Raw genomic sequence first — 12582 nt, forward strand, 5'->3', positions numbered from 1 at the left:
ATTTGCCAGCACATGAAAGGAGTTTTGTTTTGTTAGCTGACTATTTTCTCGAGGTGTGTAATTAATCTGCTTTGAAACACCTTCATGGCTTGTGTCAGCTGCAGAGTTTCTTCATAGTCACATTGGGGCACAGGTGGCAAGGGAGGAGGGAAGAGATTATCTTTTGGGGAAAGAACCTGTGCCTGCATTTTCCTAATAGGATTCATGATTTCTGTGTAATTGGATGGTTTTATTTCACAGAGCATAAGGTAGTCCTGGCATGCAAACTTCAGACATCTTTGACCTCTTTTGAACTTGCTAACTCTGAAGCTTTCAGTTCTGCATCCAAGTTGTGCTTTGATTATGACGACTTTGAAAGAGCTGTTCTTTGATGGAATCTTGTACCAGGCATCTCTCTTGAAGCAAGTTAAAACCTGTGCTTTAGAACGTGGTGTTTGCATCTTAATCAATACTGAGACACAGTGAATTAATCTGTATTGTAGCCCTGAGGGATCTTCTTGGTAGGGATTACTTTCTGTGCCTGAAAGACCTTATACCTGTAAGGAATAGAAGCACAACAGCGGTGTGGAGCTTGCGGGTGTGCGTGGAAGCTCAAATCTGTGCTATCCATGTGTGTAGTTCCATAAATACAGGCAGGGAAATTTCTAAACATCTCTGGACGTTAATCATCTGAGTTCCTAAACTGCACATAGGATTATTAACTTGGTCTGGATGAGTGAGCTGTGTTTGGATTCAGGAACATACCACGACTGTCTTGATATCCTCTACGTCTCAGTTCAGCACAACTTTTGCTGAATACAAGATGGTGGGGTCTCTGTGCTTTAACTTGCTTTCCCGTGCATTGGAAAGACAGTTGGGACTACTGATTTAGTTGCGCAGGAGACTGAAAAGTGGTGTGGCCAGTGGGAACATCCTTTGAGGAAAGAGGAGGGCAGATGCTATCTTTTGAGTTACTATGCATGTTGAAGACTGCTCAATATGAGCAGTTGCCATTAGATTGTCTACATTTAAACACATTCATTAATACAGTTGCATTTCTATCTCAACCTGCCTGTAGAAGGGTTCAAGGCAAATCATTATCTCTGGCTATTTATTATTTGGTTTTGCTGACTCTTTGTCTGCTATTTGTTCTGCTTTGATTTCTGCAGCAAAATAAATGTTATATTTGTTTATTTTTTTTTTAGTCTTACAGGCCAGATGCAACAAAACACCTGAGTGTGCAGGCAGCTTTTAAACAAATACTGAAATCCCACCAAAGCCAATGGCATTTAGGCATGAGCTTTGCAGAACTGGGGCATAATGCTCAACCAGTAAAGAATGAGATGGAACACCTGGCTTTCCATTTTTACTACCATCATTAATGAATGCAAGTATTTTTACAGACAAAATAAAGGCCTCTAATGTGAAGGTCGTGACCATTTTTGGTGCCTTTTCTGCCTCCTCTAGACTTCTGAGGTCTAAGTGTGACCTAGCCCTGCTGTACCACAAGAAGCTCTGCAATTTGCTGCATGTAAAGCTAAGTCTTTTACGTCATATGTTTGATATGGCTCCAGGTACTGTGGAATGTAAAACTCTGAGGCAAAACATTGGTGGAACTAAATCCAGATGTTAAAGACTTATTTGTGGAAACTGGTCATCCTCTTCTGACACATGCTTAAGCTGATCAGCTGTTTGAATATGGAAGGAATTCCCAAGCACACTCTGTTTTGAAGGAGAGATGGTGTGTGGAATGAGCCTCTCCTTTCCTCCCAGCATCAAGAGTAGCCAGTGCCTGCAGACCAGAGAAGATACCATCTAAGATCATTTAACTCACGTTGTTTCCCTGTGTGCAACACACAGTGTCATTACAACTGGTTTTTGGTTTGGGCTTTTTTTCCACTTTGTTTTCTGTTTGGTTATTCTGTGAAATTTGCCATGCAGCTGAAACTGGAAATGGGAAATTATCACTATATTTTTAGGATTTTTTTTTTCTCCATTTCCCAGCAATGTTTGAAAAGTTGGAAATGCAGTGATCTTTTTGGAAATATATATTTAAGTAAATTGGTGCTATATTTAAGACTTCAAGCTTCAGTAGAGCGTGGAATGTGGACTTTTACTGCTGATTTTTACAGTATTGTGCTGGGTTGACCCTGTCTGGAGGCCAGGTGCCCACCAAAGCTGCTCTGTCACTCCCCTCCTTGGCTGGACAGGGGAGAGAAAATATAACGAAATGCTCATGGGTTGAGATAAGGACAGGGAGAGATCACTCACCAATTCCCATCACAGGCAAACCAAACTTGACTCAGGGAAATTAGTTTAATTTATTACCAGTCAAATCAGAGTCAAGTAAGGAGAAATAGAACTAAATCTTAAATTTTCCTCCACCACTCCCTCCTCTCCAGGTTCAACTTTACTCCTGAATTCTCTACCTCCTCCTGCCAGCGGCACAGGAGGACAGGGAATGGGGATTGTGGTCAGTTCATCACACGTTGTTGCTGCCGCTCCTCCCTCCTCAGAGGGAGGACTACTGACACTCTTCCCTGGCTCCAGCCTGGGGTCCCTCCCATGGGAGACAATCCTCCACGAACTTCTCCAACATGAGTCCTTCCCACGGGCTGCAGATCTTCACAAACTACTCCAGTGTGGGTCTCTCCCACGAGGTGCAGACCTTCAGGAAGAGACTGCTCCAGTGTGGGTCCCCCACTGTAAAAAGTTTAGAATTGGTTTCATGAACTATACTGTTGTTTATAGCTTATTTTCAATTGATCCAACTCAAAAAGAGTTAAATTCCTATGTCAGTCATGGAGAAAAACAAGTTTGCATAGCTATTCTGCCTCTTGTAGCCCGCATTCCTTCTTTTTCTCAATTATAAACGATTTATAACACAATAGCATGTTAAATGTTGTTCACTTACACAGCTGTGTATGAAGCGCCTGCCTTGACATTATGTTCTTGTGCCCTGATTCTGCCAGCAGACCCACACGGATGAACCTTTGCCATAAGGAGGGGAGTCCTGCGTGCATGACCCTCCATCTGCCCGTGTGCAATCATTCATGTAACCAGGGGCATCAAACAGTGGAGCACCAGAGTCCTCGGTCCCTTTGCCCGTGCGGGTAATCCTAGCAACTCTGGTGAAGATCTTAGAGTGAATAATGCTGCTAAGGTTTATTTGTGGTTGCAGGTTTTAATGTTGTGTTTCTCACTTACTGGTGCTTTGTTTTTCCTTTTAACTTTTTTTAAAGAACCTGTTAAGTCTTCTACTAGTATTGATTTTTCTTTTATGTGTTTTTATTATTGTTTCAAACCTTGCCTTGCTGCTGCTTATCAGAATTAAATGATCCAGTGAGAAAATGCCTGGTTTCGGGCTCGAGAAGGTGCAAAGCTTTTTGTTGTTTGTAGGGTCAAGATGGTTAAGCAATTATTGATAGCTCTTCCAGTTCTGGATACCTTTGAGGTGGTAAGGCAGAATGGAAAGTTTGTTTTCCAGTTAAAGGTTAATACCATGAATATCTGAAAGGCTTTAGTGTGGCGGCTACCTACCTGTTAGAGAGGTTTTGCCTGCCATGGCCTGAATTGGTGTGCCTGACAAGCCTGGTGGAATTTGGGATGTTGTTGTCTGGAATAATGTCTTTCTATCTGCTCAGGGATCTGTGGCGCACAAAGGAGCAATGTAGCTAAAGTCAGGTTTTGAGAAAAACTGAGGGACAGCAGAAGTCCTCTTAAAGCTTCCTCTGCAATCTGATAGCATTTGTTTGTCTGCTCTGGTTAAGCGAACACCAACAAATTGACTGTTGCTCTTGTGCAGCAATGGAACTACTCTTCTCTCAAAGCTTTTGCAGACTTATTGACAAACAGGCAAAGGGGAGAATGATCAGAGCTCAGAAATATAGGAAGTATCTTGCTTAACCGCCTGTTTGCTGTGTCTATTTAATTTATCTTGTATTGTGTGCAAATATGAATGAGTCATTATAATCTGTGCTTGTGCATGAATGCAGCTATATGCTCCGCTTCCTTCCCTTTCTTGTTCAGCTGACCAAAACCCCTGGCCAGGAAAGCAAATGCTGGGCTGTCAGTGTGGAAATGGGGCCGTCATGAGAAACTGAGAATAGCAGCCTCCACTGGGTATAGATTGTGGTACTGAAGCAGCGGAGTACTTCATCAGATACTTGATGTTGAATGTACACATCTGTAATCAATTTTGAGTGGGTTTAGGGTTAAACGAGTGGTCTCATTGGGGCCGGTGAGACCATTTCAGGAGATACTTAAGTGTTTTGCTGAATGAGAAGTGGCTTGAAGGCTGGCATCCGGACCTTGGAGTGGATTTAGCAACTGCAAAACACAGGCAAAACTGACCCTGAAACAGTCTGATTTAGGTTTTGTGCAAATGGGCTGTTGTGTGTCTGAGCGTCCCATTAGCTTGCCAATTCGAACACTAAAAGTAAATGTGTTCTCTTAATTCTTCTTGTACAAGGTTTTTTACTTCTTCAGAAGGCTTACCGGCTTACTGTCATAGCTCCTCCTGCCCTGTCTGGCAGTCATATCCAGATTTGTTCATTTGGCACAGACTATTGGGTTCATGGTCACAGACACTGCTACATGTTTTCTACTAGGTTGCGTGTAGTTTTATTAAAACTCTATGCCCTAATGAAATGTATGTAAAGAGAAAGCTTTCCTATGCATCCCCTGGTTACAAAAATGTAATTATTATTTTGTGAGTGGGAAATCTTTCCTCCTGACATAATCATCTAAGTCCATAGATTAATATCACGACAGATTAATCTTAAAATGAAAGTGTTATTTCGTGCATTTTGCTTGTCGTCTGCCAGAACAAAATTCACAGCTGTTTTTTGCAGGAACCTGCTATAACCTGAACCGTGATGTGGGACGTCTTTAAAGCAGCTTGTTGTTCTTCTCATTCTTCCTCAAATATTCTTGTTTTTGTACTGTGATAATTTTAGCACTTTGAACGCAGATCAATGCTTTGTCCTTACGTGGCTTGGTAGCTAATTTTGAACATCTGTGAGGCAGAAATACTTTTTTTTGTTGCTGAGAAAGTGAAGATGAAATGGCAGTTTGCTCAGGGTCACTTATGGGGTGGCAGCAGTGGGGAACGAGGCGCCAGGTCAGGCCTCATGGCCGCCGGGACAGAAGCTGTCTGCTGAAGCGGGAGAACTTTGCTGGTGGGCTGCTGCCTAACATGGCTCTCTGTGCCTGGTGCAGTAAGGATAGGTTTGTCAGAGCAATGTGGGTGGGTGAATATGGGGAGAGGTATGGGAGAGTACCAGGTCCAGGCATGTCTGAAGAAGGGCACGTGGAGACAGGAAGAAATCCAGCACCTCTGCATGAGGCGGTGCTGCAGTGCCTGGGGCAGTGGCATGGTGGTGGAGAAATGTCCTCCCAGAGCCAGCCCAGAGCTCTTTGGGAACAAACCCTCTGGATTTGGGTGATGCCCAAACTGCCCTTGGTGCCCCCAGCTTGCGCAGCTGGTGGGCTCTCTGAGCGAGGAGGCTGCGGGAAGGCGGGAGCACAAGGATGACCACTACTGTGGTTCCCCAAGCCAGGGCTGTTGCGGTTATGAACGGTAATGAAGCATTGCTGGTTAGGAAAGAAACCCGACTTGCTTGTCATTTCGAGCTAGAAAATGAGCTGGAAATGGGAGATGTCAAACTCCATAAGCAGAAACCTTGTTTCAGGGCAAGGGTAGTGAGTAACTCTTTAAGGCCAATTTCTGTTAGAAGACTTTCAAAAGCATTTAATTTTTTCTTGTCTAAGGAAAGGTAACTGCATAAGAGCTCACATAGCTCTAACATTTACTGATTTTAAATGCTAAAGTCCCTGCACACTAAAATTTGGACAGTTAAGAGTGATAACACTGAGATAACAGTTTTATAACCCTCAAACTGAGTAACTAGCTAAGATTTCTGACAGAATAATTGATGCTTAGAGAGGTGTTCATTTACACATCAAGGTCTTCACGAAGCCCTAGGGGATCACAGCTTGCTCTTTATGTTACACAGTCAGACTTCAAGTGCAACAAAATTTAATGTTTTTATGTTGAGAAGTTTCTCAGATGTCAGTGTTTAGGCATCAAAAAATCAACTACAACAGTAAATATTAAAAAATACAGACTCTTAAGTGATAGGAAGCCAGTGCTATATATAAAGCCCTCAGTTTCAGGGGAGAAGCTGTTCAGAAGTTCTCTTCATCAGGTCCCAGCTTGAAGCCTTCTGAAAATCGGTCGGAGGATTCCCAGTGATAACAGCAAGCTTTGAATCGGGCCCAAGGTGAATGGTGGGAGTTTGCTACTTTTATGGTACATGTAAACACAACTCTTGATTTTTCACATGCAGGAGCCTAAATGGTTCCCATAGCAGCAGTACGGGTGCAAGGTTTTGGTCTGACGTGGAGCGCACACATCTGCCGCTTCCCTGCAGTTCCCAGAAGGAGCTGCCGAGTTCCGCAGGTTGGTCACGGGTCCTGGGTGCTCGCGCCCGATGCGCAAGTAATGTCACGGGAGGTGCAGAAGAGTCTCCCCTTCAGGTGGTCTGAACCCTTGCGGGCAGTGCTGTGGCTGACGCTGTGAGGGCACTGCCCTTCTGTAGACGGACCCTATGCGTTAAAGCTACTCCTGGAGTATGGAGTAGCTCTTACTACTGTGGAGCAGCTGCAGATATGTAGGCTAGGTTTCTCTCCTGCTGGCAGAGTAAAAAGTAATGTTTTCACGGGTTTCTGGGCAGTTTATTTTGGTTTTTTATAAGAAGTGGAATCTGTTGACGGATGTTGACAGTAATTTTGCGGAGGCAAACATTGTTTTGGTAGCTCTTTTATCCTTATGTTAGATCATCCTAGCCATTAATGTCTCTTGGGTTTGATTTCTGCAGAAAACTCGTGTGCTTTGCACGTGAAATTAGTAGCTTATTGAGGTGCCTGAGTAACTTCATTTAGCCTAACTTTAAGCAGCAGCTTGTACAGACCATGGTCTCAGACCTCTGCAAATGGTGATAAAATATCCTCATAGCTGTAACTTGAGATACCAGGTATGAGAAGCTCCTGTAGCGTAAAGTTGAGTCTCCTTAGTACCTGCCTAGTGCGTGCTAGGTTTTTAGAAAGATACCTCAGAGGTAAAATTTGTATGAGCCTTTCTTCTTGGAGAAGACTTATCTAGAATTTAGACTATACTTCATGCTCTGAATCTGCTGATTTTAAATAAATGTCACTTAAGGATATTTTGAAGGTTTTCTTGCCAACTGCTGTGTTTTATTGATTAATTACTTGAGTGGTGGTGCTCCAAATGGTTTCTGTTTTTTTATAAAGCAGTTTCTACCTTTATTTTAAGCTTTTAACTGTTTGACAGGTTTTTAAAAGTACAGAAATATATTCTCTCTTTATTTTGAACAACCCCAGAAGACAGCTTGATACCAAATTGTGTTTTTGATTTGAGGGTAACTTGTGTTTGCGGGTCAAGAAGATCATACAGGTTGTAAAAGAGAGTTGTTCTTGAGTTATGCACATTTTACTTCTGCTGTTTGGCCTGATGGCTGTTAACAGCCACTGACACTATGGAACCACTTTATAGTGAAACCTTTGATGTGCCCCTTCCTCTGTACCTCCTCTGTTCTCTCTGCTCAATAGATCAACTTCGTGGTAGGTGGGCTTTCCATAGCAGAGGAGCTGTAACTTGGCATGTGCAACGTGAGATTGCACAACATTGCTCTAGGAACAGTGAGCGAGATTTACTATTTCACTTGATTATCAAATCAATTTGCTCCTTCCAAATTCACTATAAACTGGATCTGCTATGAATCTGAGCTTCAGAGAAGCTCGTGCTGATGGCATTGCATAGATTATTGCATCCTAATCTTGCATGTCTTTTTGCAAAGCTTTCTTTTATCTTTAATTTATATTTCCTTTCTTGCTGCAGTTTTTTTTCTCTATTTTGTATTGTAGGATCGGGATATTCACCCCTTGAAGATGATGAAGATGTGTATGCACGCAATAGATACAAAGGTGAATGCTTTGCTTATGTGCGAAAGAGGATCAGCTAATTGCTGAGGGAAAGCTTCATTCCTTTTCTTTTCATGGATTATAAAATCTTGGTGATCCAGCTCCATGGTTTTTCTCATGGATTTTTAGATCAAGATTTAATTTCTACTTTTTTTAACAATGGAAATTAGACCAAGTACTGATCACCACTCTTTTATGCACCTGAGTAAGTAACTTTTGCACTGCCTTTGCTCTTGGAAGATCATGAAAATCTAGAAAGAGCTTCTCTTTCTTCTTCATACATCCTAACAAAACCATCAATGATAAGCTGACTCAAAACCTGGGCCTGCTGGTGGTAATGTATAGAAGTACATGCAAGAGAACTTGATTTTCATGACTTTTGTTTTTCCCATAAAAATGCTTACATTTCAGGTTACCCTGCTACCTGAAATGCCAAGTGGAGTGTGTTTAATGAATAAACACGTATTCCAAAAAGAAATTATGTAGCTGGATGAATGAGTGAACAGTGACATGTTTGTAAAGCAAATTCAGGTTTTCTTCCCTATTCAAGAAGATTTTGCCATTCAGCAAGACTGAGAAGTTTTTTTGCCACTACCAGTCAATCCTCCATTTACTATTTCCATTTTCTTAAAAAGTCTACTTCTGTCTCAATACCTCTCTCCTCTGCCAAAATCCCTCAGAAGCCTAGACAGTAAACAAACTTAGCATTTAATTCGTCACTTTAAATGGTAACTGTGTTTCTTTTTAGTTAACTAATCTGTGGACATGCTAGAATTATAATGTGATCATTTTGATTACGTGAAAATACTGGACATTGGTGTCTTGTTGTACGTTATTGATTCTCTGCAAAGAATCAATGGGCCTTATAAGAGGTAAGTCATAAAGTAATTCAGACATTTATGAACAACAAAGAGGAAAGCACAGATGCTATGGCTATGTTGCTGTTTTCATAAATGTCTTATGTGCCTCCCAGTAAAATACTTCAGTATAAATTTTGCTTTCAAACACATGCAGAAATTTCTCTAAAGCTTTCTTTAGGTAAACTCATTTTTCTTTGCCTTTTAACGTGTCACTCGCTGCAGACACATAGAAAAAGAATGCCAGAGATCATGAAGATAAATCAATGCCAATTCATGCCAGGGCAGGCAAGTAGTTAAAATGCGGATTCTGTGTAAATTCCTTTTATATGGTGATCCAAAATGGATTATGCTCATGTCAGCCAAAATGTCACCAGGGTAAGTGAAACATAATGACTCATTCACGCAGATATTAAAAACTACCCTGAGTTTGGAAGCGCTATTGCCAAATGTTGAAGATCAGACAATGTGAATCTAAGAGTATAAAGCATTGGAGTAGAAAAGGCTCACTCTTCATTAGCATTTAAGTTGGTATTGGGGGAAGGGGGTGGAGAAAGACAAAGCAAAGAAAAATGGGCTGAGTAGTTACATCCACAGCTTCTCCTTATATGTGCTGTCCTGCATTTTGGGCATGGCCCGTTGCTCGGTAAATAAAACTTCTGAGTAACAAATAAATAAATGAATTTTCTTAACTGATGTTAATGTACCTAAGCAGCACTGTTTTTTCTTTGCACATGTACTACACAGTGCAAGCGAGCACACAAATTCATCTTCTACGGCATCTGCAAACAAAACATTGCCATTTATTGAGGGTAGTGGGGGAATCAACCTCCTACCAAACCCTTTTGTCTGCTTCTGGATGTTTTTCAACTTGCTCAGCTTTCCAGAGAAACATCACTGAGACTTTCTGTGCCCACAGCATTTTTAAAGAGTTTTTCCTTTCCTCCCTGGTGAACCCTCAGCTCTGTTGGCTGGTGTACCAGCAAGCAGCAGTACGGCCGGTCACTTTGCATGCTGCTTGTGAAGGACATGCTTAGCTGAGGCTGGTGTTTTAACAGGACTGAGGGGTTAGGGGAAACAATGCTCTAGAAAATGCTTTCCTTCCTGCCACTTGGCATGGCTGTCTTGGATCATATTTGATGAGGAAGGGCTTCTCAAATACAGCAGTGCCTGTGTTCATCACAGCTCTAGTGCTACTGCTCTGATGATCCTTGTTTTCAATATATTTTCTCAAATACTGTAATGATCAAATGGTAGCCCTAGCCGTAGAGGCAACATTGTGGCTTCAACCATTTCTACTTGCTGCCTATTTTCCAGTGGTTTCTGGAAAATAGGGTTGAGTCTCTGAAATGTTTTAGTGCTAAGTGATAATGCAGGCTTTGGTATCGCTGAGGAATGGTGCAAACTTCCTATGAAACAAAAAAACGCTGCATAGGTCCTCGTACCTAAAAACTCAAATTTCAGTTAGGTGAACAGAGGCCAGTGCAGATGGCAAAGCTCCAGAAGAGGTGCCTGGGAAACTCGTAGCTTTTCTTATTCCCAAAGCTTTCTCTTGTCTTGAGGCAGGGAACAGCTTGTGTGACCTCTCGGGGCCCCACCCAGCCCTAATATTCCATAAGTACTCCATGTAGCTGCTTAGCCTTTGAAAACCAATATGTGCCTTCACTTAGAAAAAAAAAAAGCAACAACTTTGATCTAAACCTTTGTTGTATTGTTTGATGTGCTTTCAGGTACATAAGCTTTTCAAGTTATCTGGGGTTTTTTTTCACTTACATCAATTGGTCTAAACCCAGATACTTGCCCCCTTATAAATCCTGCCTCACCCACCTTCTTATCACATTCAGTTCTAGAGTAAGCATAATAATGTTTTAGATCAAACAGATGTTCCTCCTAAGTTCTTCAAGTTATCTGCATCCAAAAGCATGTCTGTTTTTGTTTTTCTTTCCGACAGTATCGTTTGGTCCAATAAAAGATGTATTACTCCTCCCTAGGAGTCTTTGTTTCTCTCTGTAGACCACCATAGCTGCAATGACACTACAGGAAGGGCTTTTTCTTTCCAGTATTCTATTTGTGCATTAAACTGCATTTGTTAGCTGTTAGCTGCTTTTTTTAGAAAATATATGTGCAGCTGTTTACTCAAGGCAAGTGTGTTTGTAAAACCACAAAAATTTGCAGAAAAACTTAGGCAATTTGCAGTACCTGAAACAGCTGTTTTGTCTTTTTTTTTTTTTCTTACCCTCTTGATCATGTTGCAAAATGTATTTCTCTTAACATCCTTTACAAAGGAAGTCAGCTGTGTGGGTTTGCACCTTGTTTATGTGGAAAACATGAGGCATAAATATCTTGAACTGATTTGCTGAAGGATTACCTGGCTGACTGGGGCACAAGCTCAGCCTCCCTGAGTCTTCATCCCTACTGTTGTGCCCCTGCAGTTAGTGTTCTCCTAGTAACTTCAGTTTTAAACCCTTCTGCAGAAAAATGGAGGCTGCCTCCTTAGTTAAGGAGATCCCAGCAAGTGGAAAAAGCTTTTTTTTTTTTTTTTTAAATAAAAAAATTAAAAAATTGAAGTTTAGGGTCTCAGGGCATGAGAAGAACAAGTGGGACAGAAAAGTTGGAAATTTGGGGGATGAGACCACTGAAGGGAGATTATGGAAAAGCTGTTGTTAGCTCAGGAAGAGGAGGATTTCTCCAGGAGGCGAGTAAGACAGAGGCTGCTTCCAACATGTGTAGTTTCCCCCAGAAAGTGGTTGGAGGTGATGCGTGAGACTGCACCAGTGGCAGTGCAGCGGGCAGCTAAGGAAACTGCAGAGATGGGTGCTGCCATCACATACAACTTCAGCAGTAACTGATTGACTTTTGTTCCTGTTAGCTCACACTCCTCACCTGCTCTCCCAATTTTAATTTCATTCCCAGCAAGCATGAAAAAAAGTGAGCCACTGTGATACAACCCCTCAGCAAAGTGACCCAAGTCAGTCGATGGGGTTTTTTTTAATGTCTTTTGGTACATATGAGATATAGATTAGGGTGAAGGACAGGAAATATTTCTAAAAACAAAACCCAAAAGCCACTATCCACCAAACTACATTTTCATAATTGTAAGGTAAGTAGTGGAGGATGTGTTTGACATTCAGTACTTTTGGAAAACAGGATCACAGGTGGAAAAAACAGAGGTGGGATGATTGTGAGCCAAAAAGCTGAACTGCACTCTTCCCCTAACCTGCTGTGTTCTGTTAGACTGGTCTGCTCATTTCCCATGACTCAGTTACTGCATATTTGGTGACTGGGAATAACAGCTCTTACACATCTTTTTATAGGGTTCTCGCATGTATTGGTGAAATACAAAAATAAGCGTATCACATTACAATACAACTGCTTCAGAAACAGACTAGTCTAGAGCAACGTGCTCTTGGTCTAGTCAAAAGCTTGACAATTAGTCTCTGATTTTAGTCCTCAGATGCTATTTGTGTTGATTCAGGACCAGCACAGCAAAACGTAGGTGCAAAATGTAGTTTCCATTAGGAAAGTGTAAATATGTCCTAGAGACTTTGTACACTGAATATAAATATCTGATGTATGAGAAATATAACAGGCTGTATTGATTTTTGTTTATCACAGAATGGTTTGGGTTGGAAGGGACCTCAAAGCCCATCTAGTTCCAACCCCCCTGCCATGGGCAGGGACACCCTCCACTAGACCAGGTTGCCCAAAGCCCCATCCAACCTGACCTTGAACACTTCCAGGG

The 12582-nt window shown here is 41.7% G+C and overlaps 1 protein-coding gene across 2 annotated transcripts in view; it reads left to right on the top strand.

Annotated features, from left to right (window-relative positions):
• The window catches only part of SRPX (sushi repeat containing protein X-linked), a 52951-nt gene that overhangs the window by 19970 nt on the left and 20399 nt on the right, over nucleotides 1–12582 (top strand). The window contains exon 2 of one of the 2 annotated variants that reach the window (XM_075774355.1): nucleotides 7927–7986. The exons of the other annotated variant lie outside the window; for it this stretch is intronic. Within the exon in view, the coding sequence (XP_075630470.1) occupies nucleotides 7927–7986 (60 nt within the window). The remainder of the gene's footprint in view (nucleotides 1–7926; nucleotides 7987–12582) is intronic. 2 annotated transcript variants of the gene reach the window in all.

This window comes from Balearica regulorum, chromosome 1 (genome assembly GCF_011004875.1).
Source record: "Balearica regulorum gibbericeps isolate bBalReg1 chromosome 1, bBalReg1.pri, whole genome shotgun sequence".
Classification (NCBI taxonomy): Eukaryota; Metazoa; Chordata; class Aves; order Gruiformes; family Gruidae; genus Balearica; species Balearica regulorum.